This window comes from Pagrus major, chromosome 7, assembly GCF_040436345.1.
Source record: "Pagrus major chromosome 7, Pma_NU_1.0".
In the NCBI taxonomy this organism is placed as follows: Eukaryota; Metazoa; Chordata; class Actinopteri; order Spariformes; family Sparidae; genus Pagrus; species Pagrus major.
In genome coordinates, this window is record NC_133221.1 from 13,485,004 (window position 1) to 13,502,320 (window position 17,317).

A 17,317-nucleotide genomic window follows, 5' to 3' on the forward strand; every position below is an offset into this window, starting at 1 on the left:
AAGAGCTGTTGCCAGGGCAACTGTAGCTTTGACTGGGATTGGGGTGGCCATGGGAATTGATGGTACACTTCTAGACCATGCCGCTAATTAAATGTAATAACTGAAAAGTGACGTCTCGGTTTATTTAAACGAGCTACATTCAACGCTAATCTTATTTTTTTTCTCCTCCTTTTGTCTCCCCTCCCACCCTCCCTCTGTCTCTCCAGTGAATGACTTCACGGTGATCCGTAAAAAGTTCAAGTGCCCCTACTGCAGTTTCTCTGCTATGCACCAGTGCATCCTGAAGAGGCACATGCGCTCCCACACCGGCGAGAGGCCCTACCCCTGTGAAATCTGTGGCAAGAAGTTCACCAGAAGGGAGCACATGAAGCGGCACACGCTGGTGAGTGCAGCCATGGGACCACCAGTAGGGGGCAGTAAAACACAAAACAAACCAATGTGTAAAATATAGTGAAAAAAGCCAAATGTGCTTAAAACCACTCTAATGGCCAGCACTGGTTGCAAAGAGACATGTGATTGCAAGTAAGCTTATGAGAAAATGACCCCTCTCACTTGATTTGTTGCCTCACCAAACAGTTTCCTAATGAGTTTATGGTCTTAATTGCTAGTTTGAAGTCTTCTTCAACACAGCATGATGTTCGTTTCAGTAAATTATGGTCCAATTTAGAGAAAAATGACAATTAAGCAACGTATGCTTTAGGGCGTAGCTACCCTGAGATAGCCACGTCACCACATGTCCTCAGGTTCTTATGCTGCAATCCATTGCAAGCCAGAAGTCGATATGTCCGAGTCGGTATTCCCGACACAGCGGTTACAACCTAGGATACCATATTACAGATCACGCGAGCCAAAACTTGATGTGCAATGCATGACTTTGATACAAGTTTCTTGCCACCAACCCAATGTTTACGTTCATCTGCCATGTTTCAGCTCGGCAAATCATGCACCAACATTTTTCTCCGATTCTCCGAGTCGTCGTTCATGTGAATTTTCCCAGTCAGAGAAACGTTTTTACACCTAGTCTGCCCCAGTGCATCTGCTCAGGAAAAATGGACGCCTGCAGCAAACGGATGTTTTAATGATAAGTGTTTGAACTTCACAAGCAACTACAGCAGCTGATTTAACAGCTTAGCAGACTTAAAAAAGACAGGAGGAGTAGCCTTGTGCTACATGCTCGCAAAGACTTCTATCGAGCAACTGAATAGAAATGAAAATGGCACCTACAAAAGTCGTTATTTTTCCAAGTTCTTAAGTAAAGTAATGGAAAGCAGAGATTGATCAGATTCATGGATGTATTGAGTAAAATCTGGACATAGCCCTGATAATAGTTGCCCAGTGACACATTAACTACACGGGTATACAATTACCTGGATCTTCTGCACGGCTTCTGCATTTTAGGATCCAAAGAACACGCGCACGAGTGATTTCCACCAGCTAACTTCTGATTTAGCCCTCTGCTGACTTCAATGGGGATAAAATATTTTAATCATGTGGCTCTTTTATACTTTCCAGATGTTATCTGGCTGAATAATTCGAATTCTGTCAGTGAAACAAGTCATTACATAGAGGTTGACGCCATTTAACAGACACTTCTTTCCCAGTGTAAGCTTATGTGAAAAGGTCTTTTTTGGCCTGTGTTCAGCACCTGGCAGATTTCAATCCTCGGCTTGTCCTGATCCAGTCAGGACCAAAGTGAAGCAATGTGTATCCTCCTGAGCTCTACCCTCTCATCCAAATGTTGCTACTTCTGACGACCATAATGTCAAAACCAGTCGTCTGCAAACCAGTGGGTGATGTCATGTTGGATCAACACAACTTGAGCATCAACTAAAATGTTGAATTTCTGTGTTCGCAGGTCCACAGCAAAGACAAGAAGTATGTGTGTAAAGTGTGCAGCCGAGTCTTCATGTCAGCAGCCAGCGTTGGAATCAAACACGGCTCGCGGCGTCACGGCGTCTGCGCCGACTGCTCAGGCCGGGGCATGGCCGCGCTGCTGGACCACAACGGGGAGGCGGGAGGAGACATCTCTCCGGAGGAGGAGCTGTATCCCGGCGATCGCTTCCACGATGACCAGGCGGAGTGCGACGGCGATGGAGAGGGGGAGGAGGAGATGATGGTCGAAGGGGATGGGGAGATGATGGGAGAAGGGGAGGAGGAAGGGGGGAAGTGGAAGGACTCAGGGATGACCGCTGAGGCACACGGAGCACTGGACAATGAGAAGGAGGAGAGCGACTCCTCGGCACAGGAAGGGGAGCAGCAGAACGGGAGTGAGAGGGACTTCGCCTGGATCTCCTAGAATCTGTCCGGCTCCCGTTAGTGGCTCGTCGACCAATCTCTGAAGATCTCTTGCGATCTTTTGGGCAGAATCCTCTGCTCTCTTTACCCATTCGTCCCACCGTGGGCAGGCCTTCCTTTGAATGGAAACGCTATCGGGTGACACGCGACAATGATGTAAACACACTCAAAACACACTCAAAACGCACACACACACACACACACACACACACACACACACACAGACACACTTAGGCTATTCTCAACCTTGACTGCCATAGTAGAAGAAGAGTGGTCAAGGGATGGCTCGAGTGCAAGGCTTTTTCTGCTTACCTCCTTTACTTCTGATGCAGTGTTTTTGTGTTTCTTTTTCTTGAGGGTTCAGGCCAGAGTCCAGTAGTTTTTTACTCTGTCACAACAGGAATCAACGAGGACGCTGCCAAGGACATGGCCAATGCTAGACTGCAACTTTGTATGTTTGCCATCACAATCACCATGGAAACCAAGGATCACTGACAGTGTAGGGAAATAGCCAGGAGGGTGGGGGGGCGGGTGTTTTGGTCCCACCTCGGCTGTAATGTTCCTGGGGGAAAGTGTCTCTCTGCGAGTGGAGGGAGAGTCTAAATCTATTGCAAAGCTACGTGTGTCGGAGGACCGGGGCAGCCCGATGGCACACTGTTGATGCAGAGTCCTACTGCCACAGACTTGCACTTTAATGACAACTGACTCCTATCAAAGCCCTGAACCCGTGGTTTACATTTTTGATCTGATCTTTACTTACCTAAACAACTCGGTGACCGCACCTACCTTTAAGGATATACTTTATGTCCTCCTGACTGTTATCACGATATAAAAAAATCACTGAATCTTCGTGCAGATTGCTGTTTATATAGCCTTTGCCTTTTCAGTGGGGTCCTTAATCTTTTCTCGGCTTAAGTTTACCACACGGTTTCTATCAATCCATTCCAACAAATTCTGGAGATTTGACTAATGTACATACGATTTCTTTTGGAATTTAAAAGGAGAGTGAAGTGTGTGTGAGACAGAGAGAGATTGAAAGAGACTTTTACAGTGCATTCAAGAGTTTTGACCGTCTTTATACAAAAAGTGGACACCATTTTCTGCGTCCTCTGTCTGGAAAATCGACACAAGCACACAAGGGATCCACGCGACCTTCACTATTAACTCTTTCCGTCTCTCTCGCTGTCTCTGGAGGTTGTGACGTTAGGACCTGAGAGCCCCGTCTCTCACACCTAAAGGAGGAGCTGCCTTTTGTTTGGAAAACCTTCTTTTTTTTTTTTTCTACTTCTGTTCACGTCCTGGTCAGTCATGTAATTCCAGTTTCTTCAAGTACAGAATATGCAGACTCTTTCCATGGTTTATCTTTCTTTTGGTGATATATTTTCTCTGGCTTCGTAAGGTTAAAAAGAAGAGGATCAAAATTGTGCTTGAAAATCCGAGTTTGATATTCGTAGAGAGTGTAATATTAATTTGTTTTGTTTAACAGCTATTTATTGAGAAACCTTGTTTGTGGATTCCTAATTTTTTGAGAAGTCATTCCCTCCTCTCGCTCTGTGTGCGTTGGGTAGAACAGGATGAGTGTTTGTATGCAAGAATGTTTGAGTGTCCAGTGTCGGAAAAAAAAGTCTATATTGATTTCTTAAGATTATTTCCATGTTATTGACAATTCAAGTGAGGCAGATGACATGTCTTATTATTATGATTATCAGAACTATGATTACTGTTGTTGATGTTACTATTATTAATTATTATTAAGTGCTGGATGCTAAGCTTTATTGTGTGTTCTTTTTTTGATATTTTATATCTTGTATAAGAAAAAAAGCTTTTATACTTTGCCTTGTTGTGGACAGCAAGCCATGGGGCTTTTATCAACCTTTTATTGTGCCAGTTTACGCTTTTTCTGTCGTATTTGCTTTTTTACCAAGGGGAAAAACAACTTCACTGTCAAACTTCTCTGTTAGATATTGATTGAAAACATATATTCAGCACACGCTTTTGCATCACTAATGTACACTAATTGATTATATCGAACCAAAAACAATCTAGTACCTTGTATACATGAAGTGCTTTTGTTTCACAGTCCGTGTGTGCAGGTGCTTTTTGGATTTATTGTTGTGGTTAACAGTTTTGTTGTTGGGTTGTTTTTATTTTTTGAACCTGTCACTATTTGTCACAGTTTGAAAAAAAAAAAAGTGCACATGTCATGGTATTATTGTGAATATGAAGGGCTGTGTGAAAGGACCGGCTAGATTTTAGAAGACTGCATCTTAAAAACCAAGCTAGTTTCTACTGTCTCACGCCTTGCATGACACACAATCAAGAAGAAACATGGCATGCAGACAAAAACCCAGAGAGTTGAGTCTACATGCTGTATTTCTATCCGCCGGTGTTTTACTGGCTCGACTCGAGTTCATTTACATAAAGGGAAAGCGAGCACTGCAGCAGTAACTCTGGGAAACATTTTGTTGCCAGTGCAGGTTGCACACATCAGGCCCTCTCTGCTACAGGTGCCGTGCACTCCCATTAACCCCCACTGAGAAAGACTCTCAGTGCAATGCGATTTGTGATGCTTTCTTCATGTCTGGCAAATGTCTTTATTTTGTTTGTATTATTTATTGTGTTTTTGTTTGACCCATTTATCAAATAGTTGTAATTTTTGGGGTGGAAAAAAAAAGAAGAAAGACAATGGGGTTTATTATGAATGTCAAAGGTGGGTATGGAAGGAACCCATGATCGGTGACAAATCTCTGTCCTGTGGTGCTCTTGTGGCCACTGAGAGACATCTGGATGTATGTGTGACTCCCCGGACCCTGCGCTCTTTTCACGACCTGTACTGTATGTCTTCTTCCTCATACTGGGTTGTACTTCAGGAAAACGTCTGCCATCAACCCCTCAATATGTGCCTCAATGACATTTCACCCGTGTGCTTGTGAGAGTGTTTGATGAATGCGTGTCTGTGTCGACGGATAGAGATACTAAAAAAAAAAAGCGACTGATCAGATTAGAGGTGCAGAAAATGTTGTTTGAGGGTAAAACTTCAAAGAGACAAATCATGATGGGCGACTATAGATTCTCCTTCCCACCGTGTGTTGATGACCTTCTGTGCCCTGATTTCGTGGTCTTAACTGCATGCCTGTGCTCATTTTGTCATACCAAAGCGACGTCTTCGGCATCTGCACACAACTGTCTCATTCCACACGATGCAAAACTGGAACTGTTTGCTCTATTGCAGATGAATATGGGTATTCTTAGACGTGTACAAATTGCAATCCTCATTTAGCCTGTATAGCTTGATTCACACGTGCAAATCATGAAGCCATAGATATGGGTATATCTATATTATACTATATTTCAAATTGGCGCTTTTTACTTTAGATTTTGTTCTTCTACTAAGAGTGATGTGTGTATACCTTCATATATATGAATTTATATTACTATTATATATTATTTATTTTCTCTCAAGTTTCAGAGGGTCTTTAATTTGTAAAAGGTCGCACTTGAAGCTTGAGGTTTGTTTATTTTCATTGGGAATATTGTTCAATATGATACTGACTTTATATTGATGATTATCATAAACCTGTGTTTGTAACAAAATGTGTTAAATAATCAAAAAAAAACTGTCCTGTTTTTACACCTGTTTTGTTTCGGGCAGATTTAAGTGCTCTTGTGCAGATATTTTTTCGGTTGATAGTACTGATCACGAAACATTTTTACAGCCAACCATGAGCCTCCTGTTTTGATGTTGGGGCTGGCCCGCTGGCCGTCTGAGCCTCTTTCTAACTTCATGTTTAGTGGAAGAATTAGCTTGACTATTATTTGCAAAAACCAATCAGTCTCAATAAATTTTGAAATTGCTGCTGTAAAGAAGTGACCACGGTGTGCTGTGCCTTTTTTTTTTTATTCTTATGTGCCGTCATAACCACCTGCTGTCCACAAGGGGGCAGAATAGACAAGTCAAAAAAAGTAGGGACAAAGGAATAAATACTGTCTATTGATCAGACATCTCCTTCTTTGAACAATTTGTCATCTGCAGCCACATTTTCATACTGATTCTATCAATATAAAACAAAGAATCGGAGGCCAGACTTCTTCCATTCAGGTTTATTTTCTTTCCATCACATTACATCACATAGATCACATTATCAGCATCATACATGGTCATCCATCTTTTCAAGCACTAGTCATAGGCTTGACATTCACACAAATACTCCTTGAGTGCACCACTCCTCAGAAAGTGCTTCCTCCATGTGCGTGGGACTGCTGATGAAGACCAGAGGCCGAGCCCACACACAAGAGAAAATCTTGCCCTCCAGTGAAGACCCGAGGCTGACGTCACGTTTCCTTCAAAATGCTTTAAGCTGTGTGTGTGTGTGTGTGTGTGCGTGTGTGTGCGTGTGTGTGTGTGTCTCTTTGTGTGCATGTGTCAGGCTGCAATGAGCATTTTTTACATTTAGAGGAAAACAAACTACATCAGCCTTGGGTTATCATTTACTGAAAGGGGAAATCTAACACATAAAACCCTTCAGTGTTATTTCTCCTAACAAAATAAAAGGAAAAAAAGAGCGATGCTAGACATGCAAAACAACCTCAAACTCAACCAGACAATCAATCAATCAATCAATCAATCAATGAGAAAAAAAAAAGAAGCAAAAGTCAGTTTTTACACCAGCCAGTGTAAGGCTCGGTAAAAACACAACAGGAGAAAAAAAAAAGGTCATCAAATGAGAGATCCGACAGACGGAGGGTAAAAGCCTGGACAAACAAAAAGAGCACAGTAGAAGAAGCGGAGAATTGAGTGGAGCTGCCATTGCAATGCATTACATTACATTTGATTTGGAAGGAGATCTATTGGCTTTGCTGCTGCTGGTTTACACACAAATGAAAACATTCAAGAAACGCAGCACATACACTTTGACATATGTGGAAAAATAAATGAAGGCTTTTTTTGATGCACATTTCAAGGGTTTTTAGTTTAGCTTAATATACTGGGTAAAGGCTTGGGTGGGACCACAGTAAAGCTGGATAGCACAAGAACAGGAAATCGAAAAGGACAAGGTGATCACTGTAGTGAGAAGGAAATGGGAAGGATATGTCTATTAGGACACAAGTGGAAGACACTAAAAAGCGTGCTGTCTGTTGGAATGTGCGGGGCAGGATAAAGATTCCCACAACGTTTAAATTTATCATCGTGACCAAAGGTCAAAGGTTATCCTGCCTAACAACAACTTAACGTCACAACAACAAACAACATCCACGAAAACCACACATATTCTGAAAAAATGACTATTTGGCAGGGAGAAAGACAAAAGACGACAGCAACAGTGCGAGCGAGAAAGCTCAGATGTCACCAAAAGCTCAAGTTAGTTCTTGTTCCATTATAAAGCGTCTCATTGCACAAAGTAAGATAGTAAAGCAATACTGCATGGTTGTGTTATTTGATATGATTTAGCAGTGTGGCGACAGCTGTATGTGGGTGTTAAAAGATTTGGATACCGAAATCAGGACGTGCTACAGGTTCACTACAGGCAGTACAAACTAGCCAGCAAATATAACAACAACAAAAAAAAGACTTTTGTAGGTTTTACATTCAACATGTTTTGTTTTTCTCCCCTTTGCCTCTAAGCTACAATATACATTGTATCTTTATGTGTTATGTTCACTATAGCTTCTCAATCGACTTTTAAAAAAAAAATGAAAGAACATATTCCGAGCAACTATAATGTAAAAAAAAAGTTTACTTTTCATATAACAAGATACAACAACAAAGAAAACGACAACAATATATGAAAAAAAAAGCCTCACGGTTCTCTTTATGTTGCATATGTACAAGAAAGCCCTGAAACTGCAAATCCATCCGCATCGTCACTGCGTGTCTTATGTCTGCAAATCGCACCCATCAACGTCAACTTCAACCTCCATCTCCCATGTTTCTAGGTGACAGTTGTAGCTCTTGATCTAGTTCACCAATGAAGTTCTCTGGTGCAAGATCTGTTCGAGAGAGCAACTTTGTACCCACAGTTCTTTCTGGCCTTAGCCGAGCTCTTGGGCCATGATCGTCACGGGCCAGTTTAGTGCAACTCGAGAAAAAGCTGGAATAGTAGCCGGCAAACGTTAGCTTAGCGCATGCTAACAGTCTGATTCACTGCCAGCAAGAGCATCGGCCCCCCCTAACCCTGCTGGTGGACAGCGCTTACACTGAGGATGGAGAGAGACCTGATGGGTTGCATTTGACACTCGATCAACGACCAAACTAAAAGTGGTATCCAGCACTAACAACAGTATCTACACAGTCACTACCTCAGCTCAGTAAAATGTAAATAAGCAGGAACTTGTTTTTATAGAAGTAAAGGAAGCACAAAGATGAAATTTATAGATAAAAAAGTGTGTGAGTATTGTGAGAAAAAACCTCAAGGCAATAAAAAACTGTAAAAGCATCCGTTATTAAGACCATAATGTGTAGCCACTGACTGAGACCGATGTTTTCCCATCACTGAGACAAGGCAGGTGCTGCTTTCAGCCCTTGGCAATCCTCCAAGTGACTGCCTAAGTACCACACTGTACTTTGCAGTACCACACTTAAAAAATGGCCACCACTACTATGTTTAGCACAATAAATCTGACACAGAGAGCAAGACATTAACTGTCAAGATCACTAACGAAGAATGGGGGACCACCAGAGTTACATAAACCCCTGTCCCTGACACCCCATTCATTCCATCCGGCAGTGACGACACCCCTCCCACCCCCTCGAAAAAAATCCTCACTTCAAAATGTGTGTATATAAAATACCCATGTATAAAAACATGTCTTTGCGCAGTGCAGCGTAGTGCAATTTCATTAGGTCAGTTTCCTTTTTTTATGTTCTTTTCATTGGCACTTTGTGAAGTTTCTGACCGGAGGAGGCCCGCAGAACGCTCTCAAGAGCTGAGAGAGAGAGACGGAGGCCTAGCTTATCTGGGATGTCTTAACAACTTACAGGCAGGATCATTCATTTTCAAAACAAAATGGTGGTTTGTAATGGGAACTGATTGAGATACTGACTTCTGTAATGACTATAATGTGTTTTTGCACACCAATTAACAGTCAAGCCTCCCAGCTTTCATTAAGAAGTGATAACTGGTCGCCTTCAACGTGGTATCAGCCGGCAGCAGACAGCACGAGTGACCCTGTGGCGGCAGAGGTCTGAAGTCATACTGTCTGCTCATACAGGAGAGAAAAGGCACTATGTGTGTGTGTTTGTGTGTGTGTGTGTGTGTGTGTGTGTTTATCATACGCTGCCATGGTGATCAGGTCAGGTCAGTGTCAGGAGCGCTTAGAGAGCAGAGGACACACAGCAGAATCTACATTCAAAAAACAGCTAAGAAACATACACAAGTGACTCTTTTCTAACGAAAACATCTACTATCATGACTCTGCCTCTGAGAGCAGATCAGAAAAACGTTTTTGTTTTTGTTTTAATGTGGATATTTTCTTGATCCGAATCGAGGGTAGAGGGTGTCACATTTACAGATTGTGAAGCCTTTTGAGGCAACATTTGTGGTTTTGGGCAACATAATTAAATTAATTTGCCTAGTGTTTAGGGAAAGCAAGTTAACAACATATTACTTTATACTTTTTTTTTTAAAAAAAAGGTTTAACTCTTCTAGGGAATCTCTGAATGCAGGAATCATTTTTAAATGTTCCGACTAGTTCTGTCTTCTAATCAGCATTATTGCCAACGATAAGACGTCATCACTAAGTTGTCACTCCATGTCATAAAGCCAATTACAAATACACTTCAGTCTGCAGGTGTACAGTTTTAAGCCCTATTCGCACAGGACTAGTATTACCAGGGGACCTTGTGTGATTTAGAAATTACCACCTCATGTTTGTGCTTCCTGTAGCGCATTCGCACAGGATAAGCACAGTCTGTACTTCACTCGTGTTTACAGACACTATCTCCTGGATATGATGTCAAGCCTCCATGTAACATTGTTTCAGAAGTGGAGCGTCTGTTCTTCGGCAGCCACATTATTGATATAGTTTACAGTTGATCTGCCCACTTTCTGCATGTGTTACAAGCATAAATATACATTTGTAGCTGATTTAGATCAAGGAACAGATGCTGTGGTTGCTCTTGACCTACTCTGTCTCTCACTTTTAAACATCAATACAGCCGATCTCACAGCACAGCTGTTGACTGCCGTTAAACATATTATTAGTCACGATCAAATTTCAGAATTTTCCAGTTGACTGACAACAAAAAACAGCTGTCTTTAAAGAAGTACAACCCCAAAGCACATATGCCGATTTGCACGAGAATTATATAATAATTCAAAGCGAAATATGGTAGGTAATACGCGGTGGAATTTTTACTTTACAAATTAAGGACATGGTAGATTCACACTTGTTTAAGACCACAGAACATCCTGAATGATTATTACAAATTACTAGCAGTCCACAGGTAATACCAGTCATGTCCAAATAAGGCTTTAGGTTGGTCTTTTGCAGGATCACTGAGTTGCAGGAGATTATCTTTTATTATCAGGTTACCACTGTCTTTGCATTTTTCTTTCCTTGTTAATTTTTGGAAAATTATTAGAAATAATAATAGGAACAAATTGGGCTTTAAAATCAATGGGTGCATTTCCTTGGTTCACTACTATTGCTGAAGAAGATTGTTCTGGGTGTGTATTAAAAAGTTAAATTTCTACCTGCTAAATTTAATAAATTGGGAAAGCAGACCTGGCATTTAGTATTACAGGCCAGCTCTAAAAACTAGCACTTTGGTAAAACACTTTTAAACAGCGCTGTTCAGAAGTGATTTGATTTGATTCTCACTTTCATTCTCAAATGTTAGACCAGAGGGTGAGATCATTCTAGAAGACTAAACACAACATCAACTAAAAACCTAGAAATGTAGGAAAAAGTGCTTGGTTCCTGTGAAGTTAGGTCTGATATCTACAAATGTTGTAATGCTGGTTAATGATAGTTATTCAAAAGACTAAAGATTGGGTTAATTCTTCACTTAAAACTGTCAGAAACTTTGAAAGGAAAAAATTGGAAAACTGAGCCTTTCTGCCTCAACTCACCTTAATAACAATGATAACCACAAAGCAAGAAATTCTGCTGATTGCACAGTGCAACTGCTAGTTGCTTCAACAAGTCATTGCTGAATATAAACTCTATATAAAGAAGAGATATCCACTCTCTCAGACGCTGTGGTTACAGTGATACTCTAAAAGACGACATATTTCTTCAAGGTGCATATTACTAAGGGTACTAAATATAGAAAAGAAGAGAGGGAAATACATTTCATATGTTGTGTACATCTCTCAAAAACATTTTGGAAAGTCAAGGGGAAACTTTTTGTACCACTTTGTGTGAGGGTTTGTGCATCTTTGCAAAAGTACAAGAAGTACAGCTGGTTGTGCTGAATTTGATTAATGAACAGGAAGTAGATACTGAACAATATTCATTTAAACATACAGTCGATATCCAGTAAGGCTGCAGGGGACAGTGATGCTAGATTTAGGATTAAGTGAACAGGCTGTTTTTTTTTGTTTGTTTTTTTGCCTTTGGTAGGTTTGAACTCCCTTGAACAGTGACACGAAAAACGGATATGCTACAGAGGTCTTACCAAGCAAATCTGGTGTTAACCCTTGAACTTCCAAAAAGAGTCATGATCCACCCAATAAACAGTAGATTACATGATGATCCTATAATGAACAACAGGGTATACCAAAAAGCTTATCTGTAGTCTTGAGTTGAGGCCTTGAAAAATGTAGAGTGAAAAACAAAAGATCAAATCAGAAGGTTCAGAATCCAATTCAAAATGTTTCGCTTTTCGTCATTCATCAAAGAAGTGAAAATGTTTCAGTCTTAGAAAAAAAGTCTTAAAACCTGCGCAAAGTTTTTTTTTCTTGCTGATTTTTTTTTTTTTTTTGTTTGTTTGTTTTTACCCACCAGGTTTTTTTTTCTCTTTGTACTTGGAAACGGAAAACAGAGAAGGCGATCCCCATGTTGGGCTGGAGGAAGCAGCACCGAGAGCTCCACTGTGAAGAAATCTCCCCCGGTCTCCTTGGTGGACAAGTCCACCCAGCTGTCGCTCTGAGCTGAGGAAGAGCTCATCTCGCGGATGCGGGAAGGGGACTGGATTAGTCGGTGAATCTCTGACAGGCTTTTTTCCAGCGACAGGCTGTGCACCACATGTCTCTCTTCTCCATGCCGTACACCTTTCGGCACTTCTTCGCCTCCCCACGGGGTTTCCTTGGTAACAGCAGATGTGACAGCATAAGGACACGGACACAGACATCCAGACGCCCACACGGGCATAAAAACATACATGTGCAGTGCACTTGAAGGCATATATAAACGTGCACATGTAGGGGCAGGGTCAGGCACACATACACATATATCACACGTCTTTCCTTTGAAAGTCAAGGTACATTTAATTTAACACAGGGGAGCCATCTTTGAATAGGTCGATGATTTAATGGAACTAAATTTGAATTGTTTTGTCATTTTTATGTGATCTGATATCATCGATCTAATATAACATGATTCAGTGATATGATTCAGCGCCATAACGAGCAACTCAGAGTTTTGGCAGTGCAGTGTCCCAAGAGTGGCTCGTTCCTGCTATAAAAGGGCAGTTCTGTCAATTTTACACATTAAAGTGTGTTTACAAGTCTCAAGAAGTACTACTGCATCATAAAAATCATTTTGTGACACCAAAGGAAGTTGCATGTAATCTAATAAGTTGCTTCCAGTAGCTGAGTTGCATTGTGGGTAATGTAGGCATCATGATATGAAGAGCAGTCCACTGGTCTAACACTGCACTCCTACAACAATGTTAAACTCCTTATGGAAGGAAACTGTAAACACACATTAATGTGTAAAATGGGTGGAGTTACCCTTTAAACAAATTTTAACCTTAGCTTTTGAAAGTCATGCCCTTATTTTAGATTCCATCGACAATTACTTTGACACGGTTGGAAATACAAAAACATTTGATTATTCGATGAAGCGACTGTTTCAGCCGTAGACCATTTACAATTCACTGCATGTTTCTAGCTTGCATTTGCACTCAAACTACCACCGCAGTCACAAAGTGATACAGTTCATTTGAAACAACTGTGATATGGAGGACAAAGGAAGATAAAAGAATAAAGGATGATGAAATGTTTTTATCTTTAACCCATTGTTCCATAATTGTAAATCACTAGAGATAACTGAAGCAAAACTAGCAGAATCATTTAACCCTCCTGACTCACACAGTCACATGCACTCTGCTGCATACCTGGTTCCTGGTGTCGCTTTAGGGGCTGGTGTTATTAAAGCATGGTTCTTGTTAACAGTGGTGTGTGTGCTTGCTGCCGGCTGCCGCTTCTCGCCAATGCTAACTGTCCGGACATGAGTCACAGGCCCCTGCAAGAGTGGAAAGACATCATAAGTGCATTGTTCAGTTCAACACTGGTCCAGTTTAGCTTAGCTCTATTCTATACGATGACAGATATACAGAAAGACACAACCATGATTCTGTCCCTGTCAGAATAAAGTACAAAAAGTTACAGTAGTACAACCAAGGCGTGTGCAGATGCTTTTCCTCCTTCATCATACATTCTCTCATTGCTCCTGCACCCACCACCAAGCCGTTCTGTGGTGAGCAATGAATTTCTCATATAATACTCATCACAGTCATTATGGCTCTGACCGACACAAGGGGCCAGCAGACAATACTCTGACAATTTCCTGACCTTGAAATTCATTTTGCCTGTTTGGTTGGTACTGTGGTGCCCAGTGTACGGTGCAGTGGTGTAAGAAGAGGCATAAACAAAAAGAGAGGGTTCATTCAAATGAGGCAGCACAAGGCGAGTTTTGGTATTTTGGTGGGAAATGTGACTTGGAAGTTCTCTTGAGACTTTAAAGATGCCACACTGGCAAATTTTTCAACAACCAAACGAAAAACTTTATGAATAAATCAGTTTTAATCAATCAACTAGTTGAGGTGTTGAAATTTGCATCAAAATCTAACATTTTATGTGGTTGAAGTGGGAATGTCTGTAAATCAGTCTGCATTCATCACGTAATTAATGACTGATTCTTATGGTATCTTGTTGCCTGGAGCTGCTTTATACTGATGAAAAGCTTCTCTTTCAGTTCACTTCATTACATTTCTTAATTAATCTGAAGGCAGCAAGACACATGTGTTGATTAATCCCCATGCTCTCTGATCTATAGTCACCTTCCCCCATTCATTTTGCACTTTGCGCTGCTGTACATACATGAACAGAAATAGAAAGAAATATAGGTAGAGTAGAAGACGCCCACACAGTCTGTGCACCCTATACATACTGCTTTGCATTTGTTGTTACGCGATTAAAACAGGACCTGAGGGGTTGACAGCACAGAGGCAGCCTGACGACAGTTGTGAACGAGTGTAGTATCAATGTTGTTTGTCTGTTATCAATCTCAGTGCAGCTATAATCCTGTTCTTTAGGCAGATAAATCTCTATTGCCTTTGATCGACACAAGCCACAAATACATCTTGTGGAGCAGCGTTACTGTGCAACTTCTGTAAGCTTCACATGACATCAGGTGACAGACAAAAGTTATCACACAGATGGCATCCAAGTAAGTTTTGTGTGTCATCCTGGACTATAATCTTAATTTTTACACATAGGCTGTTTTTACCACCTAAAAAACTATTCCAAGACCAGCATTGCTCACATTGCTAGGACCGAAGTTGCCAAAGCTTGCTGCACTATCTATGAGCAATCTTATCTTGTTTTTACTCTAACCCCCCCCCCCAAAAAAAAGCCACAGATCACAATCAATCCGTATAAAATTCATCTGTACATGTTTTATCCACAACAGGGAAAGCTCACGTTACCTACATTTTCTTTTGTCCCTGGCTCCAGTGGTTGCCTGTCAGTTTTAGTATTGATTTTAAGGTCCTTTTATTGGTTTGTAAATCTTGAAACAGTTCTGTGCCTGAGGACGTCTGATGTGCTTTTAAGATACAATATGTGCCCCCTCGATCCCTCAGGTCCTCCGACTGTCTCCTGGCTGTCCCATGATCCAACACTCTGATTCATGGCGCTGTCGCCTTAGCCATTATGGCCGCAGCCTTTGAAAAAGCCTACCGAGGCCCTGAGAGTGTAGGAGAGTACATTTGAAAGCTTTGACCTGTATTGTTGTCACAGTTTGTCTTTAATCCTATTGTTTTCCTTAATTTTTTATTACCATTTAATTCCATATATCTTACAAAAATGGGAAACATTTTTTAATGTTGCACCTGGATGCACATTTGATTTTGTGTCCTTATCTTGATTATATGTTTCACATTTTTAATAGCTTCTTTGGATAAATGTTGCTACACAAAGAAAGCCTTAAGAGGATGGTTTAAAGATGCAGGGAGGGTGAAAAAATAGCTACAAAATGCTACTAAATGAAAGGCGATAAGTGGAAACAGCAGGAGAGTAGTTCAGATTAAGATAAAAAGGCGTGAGACAGAGCCTCACTCACCGGGACGCCTTTGAAAATGACAGGAGGGGACTGCCACGACACACTGATGCCATTCTCAGTCCCAATTCCAGGCCCGGTTCCATTACCACTGCCTAACCCAGCCAGCTCAGGACCCACTGGGATGCTCACTGGAGCAGTGGCCTGGAACATGGACAACCACCCCGTCATAGCAAGGAGAGGACAGAGAGGAGGAAGAGGAGGGGAAAGTGCAGATAGAAAAAGAGCAGGGGAGAATACAGAAAAATAAGATTATATAAGGAGTAGGAAAGGCATTTCTCCAAAACTTCATCTGAATTATGCCTTCATATCAACTCTCATCAAGCTACAACTGCCTACCACAAAAACTGTGTATTTTACATAAACTCAAAATGTGAGCTGGCAGGCACTTGTAGAAAGAATCTTGCACATAGCAGTTTTTAAGAAAGCATAACGAACAGCAGAGAGATGAAGATTGAACTGAATAGAAGAGAAGGAGAAAAGTGCAATACTGAGACAACAGAACTTTGAGAAATGGTGATTGTAGTTTCACTGCATATGCATAATATTAGTCTATTTTTATGTGCATTTTGAGTTGTCATGGCAACTGAAGGTTCAATACTCCCTCGAACCACTGCCATGGACTGAATTCAATATTGAATATATTGAAAGATTTACATTTTGACCAAATGTGTTCTTCCAGCTGAAACCATTTAATTTTTACATCCGAGGGTATATAAAAAGTTCAAAGTTCAAAGTCGACTTTATTGTCAAAACTGCAATATGTACAAGACATACAGAGAATTGAAATTGTGTTTCCCTCTGTCCAGACAGAAATAAGAAATATAAGAATATAAAGAATATAAAATAAAATAGAAATATAGATCTAAAAATAAAAATAAAAATAAAATATGTACAGCTAAGAGACATTCGGGAATATAAAGTCCGGAGATATAAATAGTGTGGAATAGGTATGTCAGTATTGGGATTGGATATAAATATAGATATAAATATGGCAGTTTGATATAAATATGACAGTATAAAATGGTGTAAACTGGTCTATGACAATGACATTGTAAACATTCTTACACAGTGCAAATAGATTTTAAAGTGTTTTTGAGTTGTAAAAGTGGCTGGTGCCATGGGGGGGGGGGGGGGGGGGGTCAACAATGTCCATAGTTAGTGGGGGCAGCGGGCGGAGAAGGAGAAGGAAGGGGGGGCAGCGCTGGGAGGGAGTTCAGCATCCTGATGGCCTGATGAATGAAACTGTCTCTCAGTCTGCTGGTTCTCGCTCGGAGGCTCCTCATCCTCCTCCCGGAAGGCAGGAGACTGAAGAGTTGGTGGTTGGGGTGGGTGGGGTCGCCCGCAGTGCTGAGTGCTTTGCGGGCCAGACGTGTGCTGTAAGTGTCCTGGAGGGAGGGGAGGGAGGCACCGATGATCCTCTCAGCTGCTCTTACTATGCGCTGCAGGGTCTTCTTGCAGGATGCAGTGCAGCTGCCGTACCACACAGTGATGCAGCTGGTCAGGATGCTCTCGG

General features: G+C 41.3%; 2 protein-coding genes across 3 annotated transcripts in view; one reads left to right on the plus strand and one right to left on the minus strand.

The window, feature by feature from the left end:
- zbtb46 (zinc finger and BTB domain containing 46) overlaps nt 1-2,296 on the plus strand; it is a 64,260-nt gene extending 61,964 nt beyond the window's left edge. The window contains exons 8-9 of the mRNA XM_073470061.1: nt 207-382; nt 1,856-2,296. Coding sequence (XP_073326162.1) covers nt 207-382; nt 1,856-2,296 — 617 coding nt within the window. The remainder of the gene's footprint in view (nt 1-206; nt 383-1,855) is intronic.
- Nucleotides 2,297-12,224: 9,928 nt separating this feature from the next.
- The window catches only part of slc2a4rg (SLC2A4 regulator), a 40,197-nt gene continuing 35,104 nt past the window's right edge, over nt 12,225-17,317 (minus strand). The window contains exons 7-9 of one of the 2 annotated variants that reach the window (XM_073471174.1): nt 15,805-15,945; nt 13,577-13,704; nt 12,225-12,543 (exon numbers count right to left, since the gene is read on the minus strand). In XM_073471174.1, the coding sequence (XP_073327275.1) occupies nt 12,432-12,543; nt 13,577-13,704; nt 15,805-15,945 (381 nt within the window). In that variant the 3' untranslated portion in view covers nt 12,225-12,431. The remainder of the gene's footprint in view (nt 12,544-13,576; nt 13,705-15,804; nt 15,946-17,317) is intronic. The other variant, XM_073471175.1, reaches the window with a different exon arrangement.